This window comes from Chenopodium album, chromosome 14, assembly GCF_948465745.1.
Source record: "Chenopodium album chromosome 14, dcCheAlbu1.1, whole genome shotgun sequence".
Taxonomy (NCBI): domain Eukaryota; kingdom Viridiplantae; phylum Streptophyta; class Magnoliopsida; order Caryophyllales; family Amaranthaceae; genus Chenopodium; species Chenopodium album.
Window position 1 is genome coordinate 12,981,169 of NC_137847.1, and position 23,336 is coordinate 13,004,504.

At 37.1% G+C, this 23,336-nt stretch overlaps 2 protein-coding genes across 4 annotated transcripts; one reads left to right on the plus strand and one right to left on the minus strand.

The window, feature by feature from the left end:
• The first annotated feature begins 3,836 nt into the window (after window positions 1-3,836).
• LOC145580074 (vacuolar protein sorting-associated protein 29-like) lies at window positions 3,837-14,778 on the plus strand. 3 transcript variants are annotated; one of them, XM_081637402.1, is made up of 4 exons: window positions 3,837-4,112; window positions 8,982-9,134; window positions 12,638-12,775; window positions 14,264-14,778. In XM_081637402.1, the coding sequence occupies exons 1-4, from the start codon at window positions 3,981-3,983 to the stop codon at window positions 14,564-14,566; spliced, it is 726 nt and encodes a 241-aa protein (XP_081493528.1). In that variant the 5' UTR covers window positions 3,837-3,980; the 3' UTR covers window positions 14,567-14,778. The 3 variants fall into 3 exon arrangements, with proteins under 3 accessions (XP_081493528.1, XP_081493529.1, XP_081493530.1); XM_081637403.1 differs by lacking the exon at window positions 8,982-9,134; XM_081637404.1 differs by lacking the exons at window positions 3,837-4,112; window positions 8,982-9,134 and adding an exon at window positions 10,889-11,566.
• Window positions 14,779-15,108: 330 nt separating this feature from the next.
• On the minus strand, window positions 15,109-22,927 carry LOC145578949 (conserved oligomeric Golgi complex subunit 8-like). The gene is made up of 12 exons (XM_081636243.1): window positions 22,647-22,927; window positions 22,416-22,568; window positions 20,212-20,360; window positions 19,543-19,620; window positions 19,336-19,429; window positions 19,124-19,198; window positions 18,697-18,993; window positions 17,026-17,093; window positions 16,890-16,944; window positions 16,460-16,598; window positions 16,056-16,240; window positions 15,109-15,977 (listed from the first exon to the last, which is right to left on the minus strand). Exons 1-12 carry the CDS (start codon window positions 22,785-22,787, stop codon window positions 15,660-15,662), a joined length of 1,752 nt encoding a protein of 583 aa, XP_081492369.1. The 5' UTR covers window positions 22,788-22,927; the 3' UTR covers window positions 15,109-15,659.
• Between the last annotated feature and the right edge of the window lie 409 nt (window positions 22,928-23,336).

Here is a 23,336-nt window from a genome sequence, read left to right on the forward strand (position 1 = left end):
TTCTATCAAATGGAGTCCACACTACCTAAATTTTGAAAATAACAATATGAGAAACAAATGGTGAAGGATATAGTAATATATTTTCAATAGTAAAAATATATATAAACTGCTAATCTCATCAACTTTCATATCATCTAATATGCGTCTATAAGACACCAAAGAATCAATACCAACACTATGAACATGTGGAGGGATCCATTGTTGTGCATGCGGTAATCTTAAATCTCATTCCTTGTGTTGGGGTTTGGTGAGTCCGACTCACCCCGGAAACAAACCCAAAACCAAGACCGCACTCGCAATAAATAAAACCATAAACATAATTAACTTAATGACAAGATTAAGATAGAATTATACCTTTGACGCGTGCTTCGCCCGACCTCGAGGGGCTCTTACTTCGAAAGCTAGACTCGAAAATACGACGACCTCCAACAGAAGTCCACCCACAACTCGAACACCGACTAGGTCCAATGCCTTGGAGTTAGCAAGGCCCGACCAAACCCGAGTAATTGAGTTCAAAGGTTTTCACAATGGTGATGTCTTTTTCAACTCTTGAGTTCAAAGGTTTTCACTACTAGTGATGCCTTTTCCAATTCTTACTCAAGTGATTTTTCCAATACCCCAACTTGGGTATTTATAGGGAAAATCATGAGTGTGAAAAGCTCTCCCATCAATGTGGGAGAATTTGATTTTCTTATTTTATTTTAAAGCTAAAATAAAATTAATAATCAAACTAGTAATAAATCAACAAGTGGCAAGCTCATATGAGTGGTTAGGTGAGGACCATTTGGAAGAGGGGGGGACCAAACTTGCTCCCCACTCCCTCTCCCAAAACCGGCCAACACAACACCTCACTGGCCGCCCGCAAGAAATGCGTGGCATGCTGGCCGAAGCGTGGACAGCAACGCAAGGCAGCCCACCTTGGGTGCCTTGGTGCCCAAGTGTGGGTGCCATGTGGCGCAAGGTGAGAGGGTAGTATTGAAATAATAATAATATTTTATTAACATTACCAATTTTGGTATTAAAATGTAAGGAAATTTTTTATTTAATAGTACCTGAAGGAGCATTAAACATCCAGTAATTTGAGCATTGTCAAATCTGGAAGCTACCCCTAATTGACGATACATATATGTCAAACAAGCAACACCCCATGCATAATCTTTAACCTTTTCTAAATCAACCAAGTATGGTAGAAGATAAGGACTAACACTAGTAGATGACCTGTCTACAAAAATAGTACACCCTAACAACCACAACAAGTATCCAATAGCTTATGATGACGAATGCAAATTATTTGATGAACAACAACCTTGTATAAAGTTTAACCGCACGCTCCCCCTACGATATTCATTATCCACCTCAGATGTTGATACATTAAGAGTTGTTTTTAGATGCTCTTTTAATTGGGAAACTAAGGGTTTACCAAAAACTGCTTGTTCGGTGATAGGAATGCTTAAAATGTATGCAACATCATGTAGCGTTATTGTTAGCTCTTCGAAAGGTAGGTGAAATGAATTTGTTTTTGGATGCCACCTCTCCACAAAAGCGGATATTAACGGCATATTCAAATTAGAATACATACAATTAGCCAGGGGAAAAAGCTCACTAGGTATAATTAATGACTTCACCTCCTTATTACGAGATTTCCACTTTTGTAAACGCTCACTTTGTTTGTGACCCTTCAATACATTTCGTTCCTATTCAAGTCACAAATATAATGCATATACAAATATCAAGTAAGAATTCAATATAAAATATGTATTTATCTCTTACAAATTAAATTGTTGAAATGTAGATTGTAAAATAGATTAAATAAATACTACAAATGAAAAAATAAACTAACTACTTAGACTTACCCGACCATGCCAAATATAATATGCAACGTGACCACGAAAACTCTTTAGCAATTCGGGATTTGTTGGGCCACCATCAATTGAATCTTGCAACTCACTATAGTCTTCAAGACAAACCTGTTTATCTCCCCCAAATTGCCCATGCACCTCAAAGTTACCTCGATAACTACTCATTCTTGAACCAAATTGTTGTTTTGACAATGGCTCCTCCTCCTCCTCCTCCCCATCCTCCTCCTTGTCCTCCTCCTCCTCCACATCCTCATGCTCCTCCGCCTCCTCCTCCTCCTCCTCATCATCATCATCCGAATTGTCATCATCATCATTGGTTTGACTAGCATGAGCGGATTGTTGAATTGCTATTTCAAAGGAATCCAAATATTCTTGCTCCCCTTTATCTCATGCAATGTATTCAGGTCTAAATTTAGGATTTTGTGTACCGTTTGAGAGAAGTTTGTTGGTCTTAACACGCTTAGCCCTATTGGATACCGTAGGACGTAATCGTGGAATAGGAATATCCTCATTGATATTAGAACTCTCTTTTAACCTCTTACTTTTTGCACCTCCACCTTTACAACCCTGTGACATCTACAAAATAAAATTATAAAAATAAAAAAAATTATAATAATTTGTAGTAATTGAGTAATCATGCAAAAAATAAAAATAATACATTATTTTTCATCTAACTTGATTCTCATTTCAACTACTTTGAGTATTAACCAATACAAGCATAATACTCATAAAAAAGTGATCAATCCATTGAAAACTATGATGATTTGAATGCAAATTAAACTAGTAAAAAACTAATTTATAGTAGTAAGATAGTTAAACCACCACCACCAAGCTAAGAGGTAGTAGGACCACTCTAAGCTATAGCAAAGCTTGCTAGGTTAGTAAGAAGATAAAAGATCACATTGTATATATGATAGTGTGGTAGATAAATTAGCAATACAGTGATATAATGTGAATATATGTGATAGATTATAGCATATCTCCCAACTACTACTTAAAGCGTGACAACTTTTCAATTTATATAACCTTGTCACTATATATGTTACATCTCAAATACACCACAACTATACATAAACGTTTCTCAATTTTTTGCTTATTGCTAATATAGTACAGACAGCAGAGTACACATCAGAGCTATGAGCAGAATTTAAAGAAAGTAAACCTTGCCTTTAACATTCCAGAATTTAAGTAAAAAATCACAAAATGGTTACAATTTTCCAAGAAAATGGCATATAATTACCACAATTACAATAAGAAAGTCTCAATTTTCACCGCATACAGAATTAATCCGAATTCCATCATTCCCATTAAAGTTTGGATTAATCAAACATCATATCCTAGAAACTGAGCATAATAATGGAGACCCTAACCCCAAAATTGAATTCAAAATCGGCCAAATTAGACCACAATAAGTCATTAATAATCCCCTAAATCCAACCCGTAAACAACATTCATATAATCATAAAAAAAAATCCAAAAAAAAAACGAAATCAAACAATAAATTGCTCAACATTCATATGATATGATTGATGGGTTGTTGTTGATGCGTTGCTCTGATCCAAAACATTCAAATCCAAGGAAATTGAGTTTGTGAAAAACGAAATCAAATGGAGCAACTATTTATATAACAATTAAACCATTTCAAGAGAAAAATTACAACAATTCAAGAAAAAATTAAACAAAAAACAAACCTTAGACCGAATGGTTGTTGAATGGTGAACGACTTCTTCGTCTCTAGGGCTTAAAATTGAAGGATTTTGAGGGATTAGGGATTCAAGAGGTAGAAATGGTGAATGAAATAAATTGGAAAAAATAACGTCAAAATGGAAGTCAGTTTTTTATTATTGGAAAAGGGTATTTTAGTCTTTTTTATGATTTAATATCATAAAATCATTTTTGCATTTAGGTTATTTTGTACTGTATTTGGTACTTATGATTAAATATTGGGCAAAAACCAAAAAAAATAAAAATAAATAAAAAAATAAAAAGAAAAAAAATTGCAATTTTTGGCGATCTCAGAGACGAAGACTGATTTGTACGCATCAAACCCCGAATGCTCACTCTGTTCTTCACGACCAGAGCTAATTCCTCTTCATAGGACAGAGAAAACCGAGCAAATCAATGGTGTTGGTTTTGGCGATTGGGGATTTACACATCCCACATAGAGCACCTGATCTCCCTGCCAAATTCAAGTCTATGCTTGTTCCTGGAAAGATTCAACATGTTATCTGTACTGGTAATCTTTGCATCAAAGTATGTTTCGTTCTTTCTCTTTCCTTTGACCTCTCTTTGACTTTTTCTGGGTTTTGCTTGATTGCTCTTGATTTTTTGTTGATTGTGTTTTTGGGAACTTTTTGTGAAGTGGGGTTTTGAGATTGTTCTGGATTGTTTGATTTTCTGGGTTGATGATCATGAAGTAATGTATTGATTTTGTTGTTTTTGGTGGTTTATGTAATCTGGGTTACAATTACAATGTCCAGAAATTTTGAATTAGTTTATTTAGAAAATCATGTAAATATGTTGTTCTCCGGATTTTGCTGTAGTTGGGTCTAAAGTTATTGAGATAAAAATGACGACCATTTTTTATGTTGATCAAAGAATAGATAAAGGATATGATACGGCGAAGAACAAACATATTTACTTTATGCAGTGTGAATGTCATTTTTGCAATGTGCTTCAAATTACAAAGAGTTTCAGGAAGTTGCATTTGCATCCGACTTTTTAGAGAAAGGGGGTACTATTGTGGGCTAGTGGTTTGTTGTAGATTAGAACCATTAGCCGCGAAAGCAAAGAAAGTATCTCCTATGTACACAATGGAATTCTTAAAGAGCTAGGCAAGTACATCATAGGCCTAATGCAAACCTCTGGCTTCAAAAGTTAGACATAAATTGCGATTTTGAGTAATATCCTCATGCTATTGACATTTGCCAGTTGGTAGCACAAGCAATCATATGCATGCATAAGACTGATCAATGATGCATAAGTACATTTTTTCATTTTTTGTGTATAGTAACCAGTAAGGACTAACTGCGAAGCTCGGACTCGGCCAACCACCCCACCGTACCGGTGTCGACACGACGCGACCCGGGTGCGGACACGGAATCCGGGTCGGACGCTTGGGAGAAAAAGTGGACTCGTCACTCATAAACCCTAGATCTAAATAGAAGGTCGGATTCACCAAAACAAGAGTCGAAATCTTAGGGCTTTTGATCGGAAGGGAAAGACGAGTAGGCCAGCACCAAGAAGTTGCCGGTTTTCTTAGCCGGCGATAGGAGGCTGGGTTGTTCTAGTTTTTCGACATTTTCAAGTTGCAATTTCTGTTTTCTTTTTTTTTTTAATTGTGGAGGTGGGTGTAGGTGGGGATAATAACGTGTCCTCTAACTCCTCTTTACCAGGTTTACCTTTTCTTTTATCTTTATTTTAATCTGAACAATAAATGTACTTTGACTTTTCTTTCTTACTGTGTTTTTTTTTTACTGCCACGTACAGTACTAAACAAAAAATTGAAAATAAAATTTAAAAATCATAGAATAATTAACTATTTTTTTTTTTATTTTATTATTATAGTATATTTTTTTTGCATTTCCGTGTCCCCGAGTCCAAATCCAAATTTTGGACTCTTTAAAAACGTGTCCCCGGATCCTTAATTTTAGAATTTTCCGAGTCCGACACTTAGACCCATACCCGAGTCCGACACCCGTACCCGAGTCCGTGCATCTTAGAGGACTAAGGTGACTGTACTTGGTTAGCCGTTTTGGGGTTGGGGAGGGGAGGAGAGGGTCTTTGCACTTTAGATCCGTAAAAATTCATGTAAGAACAGAAACTTACGAGAAACTTACGACTATGTTGGTCCATTTAATTCTTAACTCTCCCGCCACACCAGTGTGTAAAGGAATAGAAGGCAGTGTTAAAGATAGCCAATTGTAAGACCGTAGTTTATTTGTTTGTTTGTGAAATACTAGCAGATATGATAGATTGAGTTACTTTATGATCTCAGAGATCTGCTTATAATTACAAGGCTTTTAGGAAGTTGCTTCTAAGTTTCTAGAGAAAGGGTGATTTTTGAGGGCAGGTGGTTTGTTCCCAAAATTTGTTGTATTGAATTAGTACCATTAGTTGCAAAAGGGAATAAAGTATCTTTTATAAACCTAATGGAATTGTTTATCAACAAAGAATATATAAGTAGAGGAAGGGGCTCTATAAGGAGCTTATATAGAAGAGATAGGAATTGGCTAAGAAGTTATAGGCAAGTGCATGCTTGGCCAAATGACAAGTGGTATCTATACAAGATTTCCCAGGTGCTGACACCAGAGCTGTGATGAATTAACTTTCCATTCATTTAGCAGCCTAGTCCAGGTGCTATTTTTTGGGGGTCAAATTTTGTAAAAAGGAACTAAAGGTTATGCTTGTATGTGGTGGCAGGAGTGAGATTGAAAATTTCAAACACTCCTTTCATGTGATAATATTTGTGAAGCACTAGCAGAAACGATAGCTTGAAGTACTTTGTGATCTCACAGATAAGAAACTGGAGATTGTGCAAGATTCCAGTGATACTAACTGGAAAATGTGGGACTTTGAGTGGAAAAAAGTACTCCACTTGTTTTTTTAATATTTGCATCACTTCCCATATTTGGAACTTTCTCTATTGTTGTATATTTTCACACTCAATAGATGGTCTCCACTCTATTTGTTCCATATTTTTTATTCTTCCACTATCCAAACTTTACATTAAATAATTATCACTTACTCATTATAATAATACCATAAATTAAGTCTCCTAAAACTCCGCACACAGAGAAGTGATGCAATTATTAAAAATAGGGGGAGTAGTCTCCCTTAATGATGGAGTACGTAGTTTATAAAAGGTTAGAATGGAGTAAGGGATTATAATTTTGGAATGGTAGGTTGGTTTCAGAGGAGCAGATTATTGTTGCTGAGATCTCCTCTTTTGTATGAATGTTTCTAGGAGACACAGGACAACCATTTGATGTGCTCTTTTTTAATTAAAAACGTATAGCTGACTCAGGACATTGGTTTACAAGTTTTTATAGGAGTATTTCATTGATGTTTATCTTGGAGACCTTATGCAGTGTGATTTTGATCTTAAACCTATTTGTGACTTAAGGACATTGTTTGGTTTGCAGGACTTAAGTAGTGTTTTGTCAATGTAATTGTAATACAGAGATAAACAAGTCTCTCCTTGAGATTGTTTAAGAGCAGTTTAATTTTAGTTTGGGGGTTGGGATTTTAAGAATGGGCTTCTTGAGACATTTCAAGAATGTTATGAGATGTGATACTGGATAAGGCTATCATCTGGACTCTTTTTTTCCCCTTTACTGCTGGATGTCATAGGGGTCTAAGATCTTTCTCCAATCAGGCTCGTTTCAAGTATTTACCAGATTTTTATAAGGTACCTTTGAATAGACTTTTGTAAATCTTCTATATTTTATTAGAACAAAGTGCTACTATGAAGGTTCATCACACCATCAGTACAACTTGTAGAATAGGTAAGGTGGAGGGGAAATAAGGAGTTGTAACTTAGATGGATTTTAAGAAGGCTTTTGGTTGAGTGAGCGGGACTCCTTAAGAATTTGTGCTCAAATGGAATTTCGCAGCGTAAGAGTTATAGAACTAGATGGATTGGCTCTTTCAGGGATGGCTTTAAAATCCTTAATTTTGTCCATTTACATTCAAAACTGGGAAATAAGTTTAGAGGAGTCTGTCCCTTACTCCCTTTCAAGTTAATGTGATCTTGTGTATGTGCTTACTGCTAAGTGGATTATAAAAGGAAAGGGGTACATGAAATGAGGATTCACGACAGGGAGTTGATCAGAATTCAGATTGTCGTCTCTTTTGAATTTGGGAATGTTAGTGTTTTATTTTGAAATATGTGCCCATTTGTCATACTTATGAGTGATGACCTTGCTTTTTCAGTGATTTTTGGTGTCTCAGGATTGACTGAGGATGCATGTTGTAGGACTTTTAGTATGTTAGGGAAAACTCTATTTTTGAACATAAACCAAGATGTGAATTTTTTGCTTTTAAGACACATCTATATCCTTTTGAACAAACTTCTAACAGAGCTCTTTTTCGGGTTTTTTTTTTCTTTTTTGTTTTGTTTTTGTTGTTGGGAACCAAAAATTGATGAGTGAATTGAAGCGAGACCTATTTGTTGTTGTCTGAAAGCTATCATAACATTCATTAGTCGATTAGAAATTTACTTTTTATGATTTACTTGCTTATTGAGTAGTTGACCACAAGAGAAGAACCAAACAGGAACTTTGAAGCAGATATTCCTTATATAAATTCTCAGTATCTCCTTAAATTTAAATCTGGTCTAAATGCCTAACTCTGATTCCCCATGGAAGCAAGAGTAATCCAGTGGGAGGCCAACGAGAGCTAAAGAAGCAAGTAATTATCTCATGAGGTAGCCTAATCCTTGTGGTTAGGTTAAGAGCTTAGATTGTCTCATAATTCATTTCATGAAGACTTCTTGGCACAGGGTTAGGCTCTTCTTTGTTCTCCATAGTTGTGGTACATTTTAATTTGGCAATGCATTATATCTATGGAAGACTCCTTTTCTAATTTTAAGTTCATTTTGCTGCATCTGTACTCGGTTTGGTCAAGGAAGGTTTCAAATCAACTAGTCTAAACAATTTTTTCTCAAGGTACAGCACTACATATATTAATATGCATTTCAAATAGTATAGTGCTCTTGCTTGAGATATAGTTGTAAAAGGTAATTTGGACTACTTGCATTTGCATCTACTTCTATTATGTGCATCAGTTACACTTCATTATAGTTTGAAAAGTCAACCAGGACAAATTTTGTAAAAGAACTAACGTTAGTTTTGGATGCTTAATCTTTCTCTTATCTCTTAGCTCTATGAGGCATGAGCTGTCTAATGCCATTGTTTGCTGACTGTAAGATTTCATTAACTTTTTATAAAGAAACTATGACTGTCTAAGAGGTTACAAGTTTACAACTTTTAATTAATTCGTTGTTTTTACAATCTTATGTCTTTGTTCTATCTGAACAACCTCATTATTCGGTTATTCCATACAGTTCTAAATCCTGCTGTATACATTCTCGGTGGTTGATATGTTGCTTTATGATGGTAGGTTATATCTACTTCAATTTTTACTACACTCATGCACATTCCATGGGAGGACTGCCATACCTCACATATAGGATTTCCTGAAGATTTACTTCCAGAATCTAGCCGTGAGACTGCAACGAACTTGGTGGTTCAGATAGCAAGAAATGGTCGGAAGGTTAATTTTGATTGATAAAGCGTAAAGCTTGCGTACATAACAATGGCTTTAGGCCATTACTCTCCAAGAGTTCGCTACAATAATTTTCTGCATACCCTCTCTAACTTAGGCTAGCTCTACTTATACTACTTGCTTGTACTACAAACTTGGCCTACTGCCTTAATTGTTACACAACTACTCTCTTGTCTTCTTGCTTAGTTACTTTAGTGGAAGCTAATAAGCCAAACACTGCCTGCTCCTTAGTGAACCGTGACTGCTGCCCTTGGTGGAGAAGTGTTGTGAGCCTTCCCCTTTCCCCTGCTACTGCTGCTACTTTCCCTTGCTGCTGCTACTTTTCTCTGCTGCTGCTGCTTTTGTCCCCTGCTGGCTGGTGGTGGCTGTGGGTTCATTGCAATATTCGCCCCCAAAAGAGCCACCTCGTCCTCAAGGTGGAAAGCTGGAAATTGAGCTTGGAGTGCTGCAGCATCTGCTCCAGTAGCTTCGAATGTAGGCAGCCCTTGCCATCGAATAAGAACATCAAGACCATCCCCTCCTCCCGCCTTATTCCTGCTAACTAACATCACATCTTTTTCTTGCAAGAGTTCTTCCACTCCCTCAACTTGATTCAACTCCATCAACAACCCTTCTTTCTCTTCCCTCATCGTTCTACGCATAGCCCTTAAAGTGATGCCTGTACGAGCAAGTGTGGGATCACCCTTAATCTCAATCAACTTCCCTTCCACGGTAAAACTCATTTCATGTAGTTTCCAGTTGGTCGTCACCGGTCCCAGTTTTTCCAGCCACTGTACACCTAGAATGATGTGAAGCGAAATAAAGTTGTTAGTGGCATTGGAATCGATCATTATCACATCCGACTTCCCTTTAATTTCTCCAGTAACTTTCATCACATCCGGATTGGTCAACCTGACCATCGAATTGAAGGAGGCATTGGCCGGAATGTGCTCTGCCTTACTCGCCGGAGTCTCCATCGCCATAAGCTCTCCTCCGTCGTCATCATCATCCTCTTCTACCAACAGGACGCTCAACCCCTTTGCGGTGCAAACGTGGGTGGGTCCGTTCCACCGGCTGTCGCATCTGAAGCATAATCCCTTGGCTTTCTTGTCTTGTATTTCTCTCTCCTTCAACCGTCTCACATTACCGCTGAATTGGGAAGAGCTGGGGTGGGTTTGGTTTTGGTAGGAGCTGGGTTGGGTTCGGTTTTGATTCTGGTAGGTGTTGGTTTGGTAGTTAACAGAAGCTACAGAGCTTTGGGTTACTGAAGTATTTTGCGGATTAGATTTTGTGGAGTTAAAAGGTTGGTTGTTTGTTGTGTAGGATTGGGTATTTTGTGGGTTAGATTGGGTGGGGTTAAATATTAGATTAGAGGTGTTTGAGTTTTGGGCCGGCCCGTTGCCAAGAAGAGTAAAAGTTGGACTTTTATTGAAATATGAATAGGGTACATAATTAGAACACGCCCCACCCGTTTTCTTTAGTGCGCTGACCCGGTTTCGTTCTTCGACCCGTATTGCAAGGTCCATCGCATCCTCTAGGTTAAGTGGGTTGAGCATTCGAATTTCGGATTTAATCTCCTCCTTAAGGCCATTGATGAAATGTCCTTTCATCAGACTCTCAGGGATGTCCGTCAATGGCAACGCCCTCTCGATGAAGGCTCTCCGATACTCCACTACGGTGGTGGTTTGCTTCACCGCGAGCCACTGCTCATGTAGGCTCCCCTCATTCACCGGTCGAAATTGATTCAAAACTCAGGTTTTGAGATCCTCCCACCCGATTAGTGGTCGGCGCCGGCCTTCCCATTGGTACCAACGCGGTGCATCACCATCCATCGCCACGATTGCGGCCTGTAATTTCTCCGTTTCCGAAAGTCGATAAAACTGAAAATACTGCTCTCCTCTAAGGATCCACCCATCGGGGTCCGATCCATCAAATTTCGGCATGTCCAACTTCCTATATTTCCATGTTCTGTGGTTGTCCCCGTGGTCGTTGGTGTATCGAGGATCCCAATTCCCAAAGCGGATGCCGTGGACTCCTGACAGTTGCTCCGCCTCGTCTGCCGCCCCTATAGGCTGCTTACCCAGACCTTTAATGGTGGCTAAGACCCCTCGAATTTCCTCGAAAAATTTGTCCTGGTTACTCTTCATTAACGCATTTTGTTGGTTCTGGTCGGTGCGGAATCGATTGATACGACCCTCAAGCGCGTCTGTCTCACATCATCGATGGCGGCTCTGTTTTTGCGTGCCTCCTCTTCTTGGCTCTTCATCAGCATCTGCTGAAGAGAGTTTTCGCCATCTCCAACCTTGTCAAGAATTTCTTCTACCCGCTCTTTGAGTGCAGCCACTCGCTCAGGTGTCACCGTCAGTGGCATCGGTGCCATGGCGGCTCTGATACCAATTGCAACGAACGTGGTGGTTCAGATAGCAAGAAATGGTCGGAAGGTTAATTTCGATTGATAAAGCGTAAAGCTTGTGTACATAACAATGGCTTTAGGCCATTACACTCCAAGAGTTCTCTACAATAATTTTCTGCATACCGTCTCTAACTTAGGCTAGCTCTACTTATACTACTTGCTTGTACTACAAACTTGGCCTGCTGCCTTAATTGTTACACAACTACTCTCTTGTCTTCTTGCTTAGTTACTTTAGTGGAAGCTAATAAGCCAAACACTGCCTGCTCCTTAGTGAACTGTGACTGCTGCCCTTGGTGGAGAAGTGTTGTGAGCCTTCCCCTTTCCCCTGCTCTACTGCTGCTACTTTCCGTTGCTGCTGCTACTTTTCTCTGCTGCTGCTGCTTTTGTCCCCTGCTGGCTGGTGGTGGCTGTGGGTTCATTGCAGAGACGTGGCATAGTATGGTTCTACCAGCTATCTTATAAACCACATTAAGCTTAAATGTGCCCAGCTTTATATACATAGATTAAGAGTCATTATTCATGGAAATTTTAATTGTTGGCTGGATCCACACAGTAAATAGTTGGGGAGACTACTAACCTGCTTGGTGTGGTTGATTCTTATCTCCTCTCTAATTTCTATATCCCACAAATAGGTTAGAGAACATATCCAATTTAAATTTATCTGCTTGATTCTTATATCTTCTCTGTATCCACTGATAGGTTACTGAACAAACGCAAATATCATAATAATACGTGAGGATAGATTGGAGAAAAAGTTATATTTAAGTTTTTGTTTGATTCTCGGTTCTGCCATCTGTTGTATTGACTTTAGTTTCTCTCCTCTAGTTCCCGCATAATGGATGATTTCTTTGCTTAAATTGTTGGAGACGCATAAGCATGTTCAGTTGCTGATTAATTTCGATTTTTTTTTTTTTTTTTTTTTTTACTTTTTAAATTTATTTTTCATATGATAGTTGTTTGAGATGTATCGGATTGCACTCAATACAGATATTATAATTACTTCTGTATCTCTGGAAGCTTAGATAATCCTGAAAATCTTGTTGGCAGATGCCTGAAGTTAAACGTGAATATTTTACTCATTTTAAGCTGTTATCTGCAGGAAGTACATGACTACTTAAAAACAATATGTCCAGATCTCCATATTACTCGAGGAGAATATGATGAAGATGCACGTTATCCAGAGACAAAAACCCTAACAATCGGTCAATTCAAGCTTGGACTTTGTCATGGTCACCAGGTTGGACTTTTGTTTTAATTTGTTGGCCCTATGATTATTTGTGGTTTGCAAAATCTTTCATGTTGGGATGTATAACAAGTGGCAAATGGAATTGCTTGCTGCATCATCTGTAACAAGAGAATCAATTCAACTGATCAGGATGTGCATTGAGTATATCATTGTTGTCCTCCCCTGAAGACCCTTTAACTGCACCGGAAGAATGTAATTACATGTACATGTATAATAATTTATAAATCTTTCGCATCCCATCCACTACCAAAGTAAAATTCAACCCAAACCTGAATGCTAAATTAAATGTTCTATGTAGTTCAGGCCAGATATATAGGCCAGGATTTTTCTACAAGGACTTTTCGAATTTAGTAAATAGGAGATAAAATATTTGCTAATTGCTATTTGGGTGATGGAAAATGTTTCCTGCTCAATAATGGCAAATTCTCATTCTTATTTCCTGCATATCACTTCTCAGTTGTCTACTGTATTGATCCGTCATGACTATAGAAGATCATGAATTTGAAACTGAAGGTGTTTTTATGTGATATTGTTCAACTCTATGTAAGCAGACCTTGACTAACCCTTTATTGCTTTGCCAATCCTGAGCAGTTTGGTTTGAGGATAAGGGGATGAGAAAACAGTATAAAGAGAACATCCCTGTTTAGCAATTTGCAGTTAGCTGTCTGCATTAACTGGTTTGACCAGCTAATTTTATTATTAGATATTTGTGTAAAAGAGTTTGGTAAAGCTGTTAGCAAGCTACTTTTGTAAATTGGTCAATAAGGATATTGGAACAATTTATTGGTAGGAGAGATTTTTAAGAACCCTATAAAGAGTGGCAAATTTGACCTGGATAGAAATATAGAATAACTCTTTCAAAAGCTCTCTTCCAAAAAGCTCCTAAACCCTGCTTCTCGTTTAGCCTTTTGCCCCATACCTTTCTCAACCATACACTCCCTCATTTCAACTTCTATTCTTGTTTGGTATGAGAGAGTGACAGTTGGAGGAGAAAATCAGAGTGGTGGTGTTAAGTTTAGAAAATTGTTGTGAAAATGACCTGAAGATTTAGGTTGGGGGCCCCTGGGGTGGCCACCAGCCACCCAGAAAGGTGTAGGATCTAGGATTACATGGAATTTGCTTGTATTCTCCTCTACCCTTGACACAGTGGAATGGACACTAATGTCTGCTATACTAACAAGCAATGTCTGAAATTCTACTTCCGTGAAACTCTTTTATTCAACATGATGTATTTGATATTGAAAAGCATGAAAAGGAATATGGAAAGTTCAAACCTTGGCCCCCTTTAAATATTTTTGAGTCTGCCATTGTGACTAGAGACGTGTTACTCCTGTGTCTCGATATGATTGACTCATTTTTTTTTTAGGAAATAGTTGCCCATATTTATGTGGACCCTTCAAACTTCTTAAGCTAAAGCATATGCATGAAGTTTACATTTGTGTCTCTCCTTGTTATCCAACCATTGGTTAATTCTTTCAGGTTATTCCGTGGGGAGACTTGGACTCCTTAGCTATGCTTCAGAGGCAGCTGGATGTGGACATCCTTGTCACTGGGCACACACATCAATTTACTGCATACAAACACGAAGGTGGTGTTGTCATAAATCCAGGATCTGCCACGGGTGCATACAGCAGCATCACCTATGATGTTAATCCAAGCTTTGTTCTGATGGACATTGACGGGCTGCGTGTGGTGGTTTACGTTTATGAGCTTATTGATGGGGAAGTTAAGGTGGATAAGATTGATTTCAAGAAGACCACTGCTCCTCCATCTCCTCACTGACTCAAACAATCTATGTAGATGTGCCTACCTTCTTCCCCAGAACCTGAAACTGACTTCTGCTTTTTCTTAAATTTTCCTTGTTTGAAAAAAGTTGTCTTGAAATGGTTATGAAAAGCTTTTAATAGGTCAAAATAGGTTTTTTACTTGTGAGTATAACCCGATTTTGTACTTTATTGTTTGGTTTGAGTTGTTTATCTTGAATTTTATTGTCCAATTTATCTGCACCAACTTTACTGTAGTTCTACGAAGTTGATAGTAAAATTTACCATGCTTATATTAAGGTTGTATGCTAATCGCCTATACTGCTATAATCCAGAAAAGTTTGGCTTAACCATCCCAGATTTCCCAAGAATCCGAGAAGATCATGTATTAAAATCTCAAATAAAATAGTTGACATGATATAAATTAAACTTTTCTAACAGCTGGTAAATCTAAAATAACTTTAGTTGTGTATTAAAACCCAAATAATGGTAATCATAATTTGGTACATTTAAAAGAAAATAATACGAAGTAGATGACTGTCAAGTGATAAGACTTGGAAATTCATAAGAAAAAGATTCTCAGATAGCTCCATTAAAATAAAAGAAATGCTAATGGCCAATAATCTCATGTGATTATGACTGATAGTTTGATACATATGTTCTGCCTTCTCCTATTCTACATAATAACACTCCTCGAACCAGGTCTGTCAATAAGATGCAGGGAGCAAAATTTGTTACACAATCATACCAAATCCTCTATGGCCTCAAATGTACATTTTTTTTTTTTTTTTTTTGAAAGCCTCAAATGTACATTTTGTTAAGTTCACCCATGCCAAAAAAAAATGTACAATGATGTCTTCTGAAATGCTCCTGAAAACATACAAAACATAAGTATACCCGATTTTGTAATCCTATTCCCTTTCCACAATATATGTGACAGCTCACATACGAATTCTCAATTTTCTATTACTTACCCCCTTGTTTATCCGTAAATGAATTGGCCACTCAAGCTATTTCTTCCTCATGATGAAGAAAAATCCAAATCTGACCAGAGACATAAATTTTTGACAACCTGAACCATCTTCCAAGACATCAATTATATCTCAGAGGAATCATTCTGCATTGCTATCATGAGTCACCAAACTCCCATCAACCTTCGAGTCTTCACTCTTCTCCTCGTCTTCAACTACATTTGTATCCTCTTTCTGCTCACTTTCAGGGACAACCCCATTTTCTACAATAGATGAACTCCCATTTTCTGATATGTTTTGTATATCTGTACTTTGTGTTCGCCTAGGAATCTCTCTTGATGATGACGATACGGATAACAAACGGCTTAACCCATCAAATGAACCCTTGGCATCCGTAATAAGGGCAGCACCACTAGGGTAACAACGACCAAAGCAAGTTGCACAATGAGGAAAGACAACCTGATCAAGAATATAATGCACGTTATAGTTAAGATATAATGTCAAATCAGAAACAGCAGAGAACTATATGAAATTTACCTCCATGAATGCGCGACAAAGTGAGAAGAAAAGTGTAGATTCATTATTTCTAAGCATCCGTGTTTCGTTATATCTCAACAATGAATTATGAACAGCTTTCAGTCCCTTCACTAATTCCTGGGCAAGAATATGTTTCAAGCTTACTGGAGCACACGGACGTAACTCATTCATTGCTGCTGACACACCTACCAGCATCAAGAGATCATAGAAAGAAGGAACCAGTCAGAAAACTGATCTAAGGCAGGATTAATCTAATCAATGCATTTGTGATCTGACATTGGATAGAACATACTTTACATTCATCTAGTACTCACCCAAGCTGAAACAGATTCTTACGCATAATAACCCAATTTTTTAAATATTACAATGTATTTCAAGCCTAAATATATGCTTGAAAAACATACCATTTATAAATACAGCAAGGGGCGGATGCTCCATCAAATATGAAGGTGGGGTCACATCCTCTTGACTTTCTTCACTGGCGGTACTGCCTGAATACCCAACTGCTGGAAGAGGTACCCAACGATGTGAATCCAGGACAAGCTGGCAAAGTATTTGAAGAGTAAGATGCAATTATACAAGAAATGAGCTATATTTTAGAAATACTGAAAGAAAGAGTCATGACTCCACGGTAATCAGTTAGTTGAAGTGAAAGCTAAGTAAATTATCCAAATTAATAGCCTCATGAAGAAATCTTAGTTTTTAAAATACTTTTTTCCTTCACTATACACACTATTTTCTCTCCATCGCTGTAAGCATTTAATCAAAGCCCCACAATATATTATTCAAAGATAGTAGCAGTCATAAATTTTAGAATTTAGCTACATGTGTTACCTGAAAATTCTCAACAGCAGTAGCAACATTCTTTGAAAATAAGTTGAGAACAGCCCTGGAAAGAGAGCAAATGCATTTAGTGGCAAGATTCTTTGGACTTTCCAGCATCATACTTCAATCTAAAAAAAATCCTTACTCTTCAAATAGTGATGGAAGAAGACCTCGATAATCCAGTCCGACCCAACCAAGTCCCATCGCCCAGTGCTGTCACAAAGCAGGAAGTCTAGCGTTAACTTCAGGATCAGAGGATACAAAATTATTTTTAAGAAAACACTCAGAAATAATGCATTTCCAAGATTGAAAAGAGATCAGATGCAGCTAGTTGTGCATTTTCAAATTTGAAGAGGAATAAGATGCAGCTAGTTGGCTTTGAAGCCATCATCGGTGCCTTCCATGTCCTGGTGCTTCTGCAGCTATTATATGCATTCCTAGATCATCAATATAATATTTGTTGTAGTGATAGAAGATAGGACTTAATTTTATTGAACGAGAGAGACTGTGGGTCCTAGATTTTTAGTGGCAGGAAGAGAAGGTGTTATATTATTAGGCAGGCCTTTCCCAAATTAAAAGTGTAAAAACTAATCTGGGCAAATGAAAAGGAAAAGTGTAAGAGCTAATCTGGGACAGGAGTAAATTTTTCTGACCAATAATAAGGGAGATGAAGATGAAGAACCAAGCTATATTATGCAAAGTAAAACCAGATTGAGAAATATCTACTTCCTCCGTTCTTTTATTATTGCACCACTTGCCTTTTTAGGAAGTTTTACAAATATTGGACCATTTCCTCTTAAGGAAAAACATTATTTGTGTTCATACTACAAATACCCAACATACCCTTGCTTTTTCACACTTACTTTTTAGTTTATCAATATGTCACATGGGCAATTTTGTATTTTTCCTTTCTCTCTCTTACTTTTTTCCACTACCAAAATATTTGTACCCAACCTCTATGGTGCAATAATAAAAAAACGGAGGAAGTATATGGTTTTCCAAAGTAATGTCCTTATCTTCTTTGTCTCTCATTTCCAAGCAATTGAAAAGAGAATAAGACCCACGCATCATTTTGGTCAGTTGTAATAAATGGTGAAAATGATAATGCTCTTGAGCTTATGTGCTCTTGAGCTTATGTATATTTCTGTAAAGAAAGTCTCATATTAATGAGACAATTACCCCCCCCCCCCCCAAACACACACACACACACACAAGTATCTCTTTTTGTAATACCACCTCTAAAGTGGTAATCATAACATATGAAGTAAGACACTTGTTTGAGGGAGGACTTGGACTACTATGAAAATTGACATGAGATTTTTCTAGCAAAATTGTTTTTTACCCCATTCTATATATATTGCACCATTTACCTTAGAGAGTTTCACTTATATTGCATCATACCCATTTTAGGAAATTAACTATCTCCTTTTACACTACAAATACCAAAAACTTTCTTACATGTATATAATTGTTGGTGTAGTCAATACTTGCAATCACATGGTTATTCTCTCTCTCTCTCTCTCTCTCGGGCAGTATTATTAGAACAGAGGAAGTAAATTTACCATTACTATCTACCAAACAAGGCATCAAGGTTTGATATATGATACACATGGTCTTTCAATACTAGGGGAAATACATACATCTAAACATGACCAACTACCCCATTCATAAACATGAGAATAAACATACGGTTACTTGTGCTGCCTACAGATTTCTAGGATATAAAATTCTTCGGTTAGCAAGTGAATCTAGACACAAATAGGTATTTAATCACTTAATTGCACACAACCTACACCAAACGCAAAAAATCACTTACCATGCACTGATCGAGAATGTTTGATAAAGATCCTCCTTCAGTTATTTTGGGAAGCATGACCTTAAGCATTCTAAGGTGAGATGTAATTTGATGCATAGCCCAGCTGAACAAAAGCCCACCATCATAGTTTTCTTCACTTCCAGACGTGTCATCAGCAAATATCGCTCGGTATTGGTTGACAACATCAAATAAATGCATCCTGTGACAGTTAACCATCCCTCTCAAGTATTCATATGGATTTCTTTGGTCTAAATCATCAAGGGTTCCAGTGATCCATGCCTCTCTACATCTCAAGAACTGTATCAAACAAACTACAAAGTCAAAAATCACCAACACGAACAAAAAATCAAGAACATCTGAATAGGGAGCAAAAAGACACATAAACTACACTTATAATTCAATAGCTCTATACCAAAACAAGCCTAACCTGCAAGCGCATTTCGTATTCACTGAAGACACCAATCCGACGTAAATATCCAATGATACGAAGACATTCTGGCAACTGCAATATAAAAATTGTCAAATTGATATTGCCCTGGCTTCCTGAAAGTTTCAGGATTACTGGAGGGGCAAGAAAGAGCTATGAATCTAATATAAAACATGTCTTTTGAGCCAAAAAAACAGGCACATTATTAGTACCTGAATATTTGATCTGAGCTTCTGAAGAAGCTGTGAAAGAAGAGATTGAGTTGTTTGCTTAACCTCAGCAGCCAAAGCCTGGATGACAGGGATCCTTTATAAAACATAAAGAATAATAAATAAATCACGTTGAATATCAGTAAGATTCTCTAAACTGCTCAACTGTGACAATACTTGTAATGAACGAAGTTGGAGCATGATTCTCACTTTGGGTGCATGGTGCAAAGCTTACTAACAAAAGCTTCCAAGTCAAGAGCTTCATCATAATTTCCATTCCTAACACATCTGGACAGAAAAGGTGATGCACAATTATCAGCAATGAGCTAAGTAACTCACCTACGAACAGAAATCAAAAGCCAGGAAAGAATCTTGAAATTTTATTGCTGACTAGGATACAAAGGTTTCATAGTGAAATAAGTATGTGATAAACACTGGATAGGCAGACAACATAACGATTACAAATTGATATTCAGATTCTCAACCAGCTGCTACAGTGCCAGTAAATATGAATTCTGGTTCAATTTTCATTACTCATTTGCCTGATTACAGGCCACTGCAAAATCCTAACCAGATATGACTCATATTCAATGTTAGAACCAAATTAAGAAACCCTTTGAGTTCAAATAAATATCTGCTCTTAGACTCTCAATGCGAGAAAGGAAAAAGATGAAAAGGGCCAAAAAAAAAAAAAAAAAAAAAAAGAGAAGAAGTGGCACTACAACTACAAACCGTTAGTGTTTTCTAACATGTTATGCATGGGAAATTTAACCACTTTCTGTAATTGCCCTAAAGTCACATATCTAGTCAAAACACCAAGCATATGCACTTTGGGTGCCCTCAAGGATTAAACACAGTTACCACTTTATAACTACATACGTGTCCATAAGCTGAGGAATTTCAAGCAAGTCAAGCAAAGTACTGTGATTTGCCAGCAATGTTTGGTTCATTTTCCTCTTCTCCAGAATCTGTTCAGCTGACTCAATGAACTCTGTGCAACCAGATGTCAGCTTAGGGATTTCATCAATCTGCAACAAACATTAAAGCATATATTCATTTCCAAAAATCAATGATCAATTTACAAATGTCAAAGTATTTCAAAATTTGAGAAAAAATAAAATTCTAAACATTAAAGATTGCATACAGCTTCAATTTTTAAACAAACTTCCTGTGTTTCTATTTATTTGCACCATTTCTTTTGGCACCATAATTTAGGAGAAAAAGGAGGGGCATAAGAAGGGTACTGTAAACTAAGAAAATTACAAGAACTAAGTCAAGCGGGAATTGGTTCCCATGTGAAAAACAGGGGCATATACGTAATTCTATAGAGTTTTGGGGACACAAGGTGGAGGAAGAATGTTCACAATTATAAATGCTTAGATGCTGACATGTGTTATAAAGGAATGAAGAGCTTTTAACTCTAGGGTTTTCTATTATTCTTCCTTCTTCATGCAAACAGAGGAGATGAAAACTTAGTGGTGATTGAGATTCTAAAATCCTGACATTTGACCGTCAAACAGGACAGTTGTCACTGGTCACCCTATAGTATTACTTTATGCATTAATCTAAAACTTAAAAAGTTATTATTCAGTGTAATAGAACTTTAGATTTTCGCTAAATAAGATACACCAGATATAGTCAGAGGAGCAATTCAAGTCTCAAAACATCTTTATAGGAAAGACAGACTTCTTAATTAGGATAGAGAGATTAAACACAAAAGAAGATTTAATTTGAAAAATCAAAATATTCATTAGCCAATGAAAAAAATAAGACAATGTAACTTCTCCTGTCTGTGCAAGTCTTATCTTTAAAAAACAATGCTTTCCCTCTAATTAAAATTGCTTTAACAGATGTCTGCATAAATAGTCTCTCTTTCTTACAGGCTATCCAAGATATCAAATTCGTTAAATTAATTCTATGAAATCCTCTGTCTGGCAAGTGAGTGTTTACTTATAAACTTATCAGAACTGTATACATTCAGGAAATTATGATCCCCAAGGGCCTAGAGACAACTTACTCCCTCTTCTTCTTTTAACTTTTTTCATAGTAAATTGTTAATTTAATCAAAACTTCATCTTGAAACTGCATATTCTTGTGTCACCTACAACCTCCTGCTCTCACGAACCTTCACATTCGATATAGAAACTCATACATAGTCCATTCCATAAGCAAAATATGATGGCATTTCAATGAACTTCTCTATTCATTTTTAATTTTAATCAGGCGACAGACGAAGTAAGCTAAAGATAATAACAGTTGAGTCCACTGACAGTTGTATTAACCTGCAATTTACTTCTACCTAAAAAATAGCAATTACGTCCACAGTGTATCGTTCATTGATCTGCAATCGGATTTATTCCCTCAAATAAAAATGACTATGTTCCTTGGACTTTTCACTTCTCAAGTATCATCGACAAACTCTTGACACTCACACTTTGTTTGGATAACAAGATATAAGGAAAAGGAAGGCAGGAGAAACGTGAGGAAGTTGAGGGGAATAAAAAGGAAGATGGAAAGTGGAGCTCTATTTTCCCTCCAAATCTCTCCAATTTTAAAGATGGTTTCTATATCCATCTTTCTCTCCCCTTCCCCCAACCCTCCCTTTCTCTCCATTTCCTTTTATCTAAATAATTCGCAAAATATGGGTATGGATGTCTAATTGAGACTTTACATTGGACCAAAACAAGGAATTTTTTTCTTGAAATAGCTGAGCCTTACACTTGGACACATTCCCACATCAAACACCCGAGTTCCAAGTAACATATAAACAGTAAATCAAACCCAACTTTATTAGGAGATATTGAATAATTGATCAATTTCAAATCATCAACAATGACACATGGAAGATGGAACTTAGACACAAATTTAACATCTAAGTAAAAGCTACTAAAAAATAAAATCCAGTTCAAATAATCAACATTGTTCACCGCATGTTCTTAGAACAATGTTAAGTGAATCCGCATGATGCTATCGAGTTTAGGATCTAACTCGCAAACATTGTTCAAACCTAATCATAACATTAAGAATTACAAACAAACAACATTTCCAACTAAATTAAAACAGCAACAAGATCAATTTATTACCAGTGATTCAAGATGATTATCAATTGAAGAAACCTCTTCCCTAATCGAAACCAAAGCATCAGCAGCAGATATAAAAGAGCGATAATTCGCGACCGCAACTTCCTGCATCTGCCGCCGAATCCTCTCCGCATCAACTCGAAGAAGCTCCGGTTCCTGCCAGAAATTCGAAAATGGCGCAAAAATTAGAGCTCAGAAATGGAGAAATTGAGAGAGAAATTGAGAGAATCTGACCTTGTGAAGACGATCAAGGGTGAAAGAGAGGAGTTCAGAAACGTAAGGTTGCTGGGAGATTGAAGCGAGAGGAATGAGACCTGCAACTTCTTCGCCATTGTCGTCTAGGTTTGAGGATGATGATAGGGATAACGACTCCATGGATTTTCTCTCTCCTCGATAGTGTTCTTCAGCTTGAGCTTCAATGGCGAAATGGAAGGAGGAAGATCGTGATGAATGTGATGAGAAGAAACCAGACTCTCAGATCCAAATTATTTTACTCTTTTTTTTTTTTTTTTTTTTTTTTTCACTTACTACCGAGTACGAGTATAATTAATTTTTCACAAATTCGTACGTAGCTGATCACACAATGTGTAATATTACGACTGATCACACAATGTGTAATGCTATTGGAAGAATTAATCATTCACTTAGGGTCTGTTCTCATACGCTGAACTCAGCTGAACTGAACTGAGCTGAACCGAAAATAAACTGAACTGAACTAAACTAAACTGAAAATAAACTGAACTGAACTAAACTAAACTGAAAATAAACTGAACTGAAGTGAACTGAACTTAAGTGAAGTGAACTGAACTGAAAATAAACTGAACTAAACTAAACTGAACTGAAAATAAACTGAACTGAACTGAACTGAATTGAACTGAACTGGACTGAAATTCAACGTATGAGAACAGGCCCTTAGTAAAGGTT

Excerpts from the sequence above, each read along its gene's own strand:
- LOC145580074 (XM_081637402.1), top strand. The coding sequence starts at position 3,981 with ATGGTGTTGGTTTTGGCGATTGGGGATTTACACATCCCACATAGAGCA. Across the intron at positions 9,135-12,637 it reads TAGCAAGAAATGGTCGGAAG|GAAGTACATGACTACTTAAA; the intron begins GTTAATTTTGAT and ends TGTTATCTGCAG. Across the intron at positions 12,776-14,263 it reads GACTTTGTCATGGTCACCAG|GTTATTCCGTGGGGAGACTT; the intron begins GTTGGACTTTTG and ends TAATTCTTTCAG.
- LOC145578949 (XM_081636243.1), bottom strand. The coding sequence starts at position 22,787 with ATGGAGTCGTTATCCCTATCATCATCCTCAAACCTAGACGACAATGGC. Across the intron at positions 20,361-22,415 it reads ATAATCATCTTGAATCACTG|ATTGATGAAATCCCTAAGCT; the intron begins GTAATAAATTGA and ends TGTTTGTTGCAG. Across the intron at positions 15,978-16,055 it reads TTTGTCGCGCATTCATGGAG|GTTGTCTTTCCTCATTGTGC; the intron begins GTAAATTTCATA and ends ATTCTTGATCAG.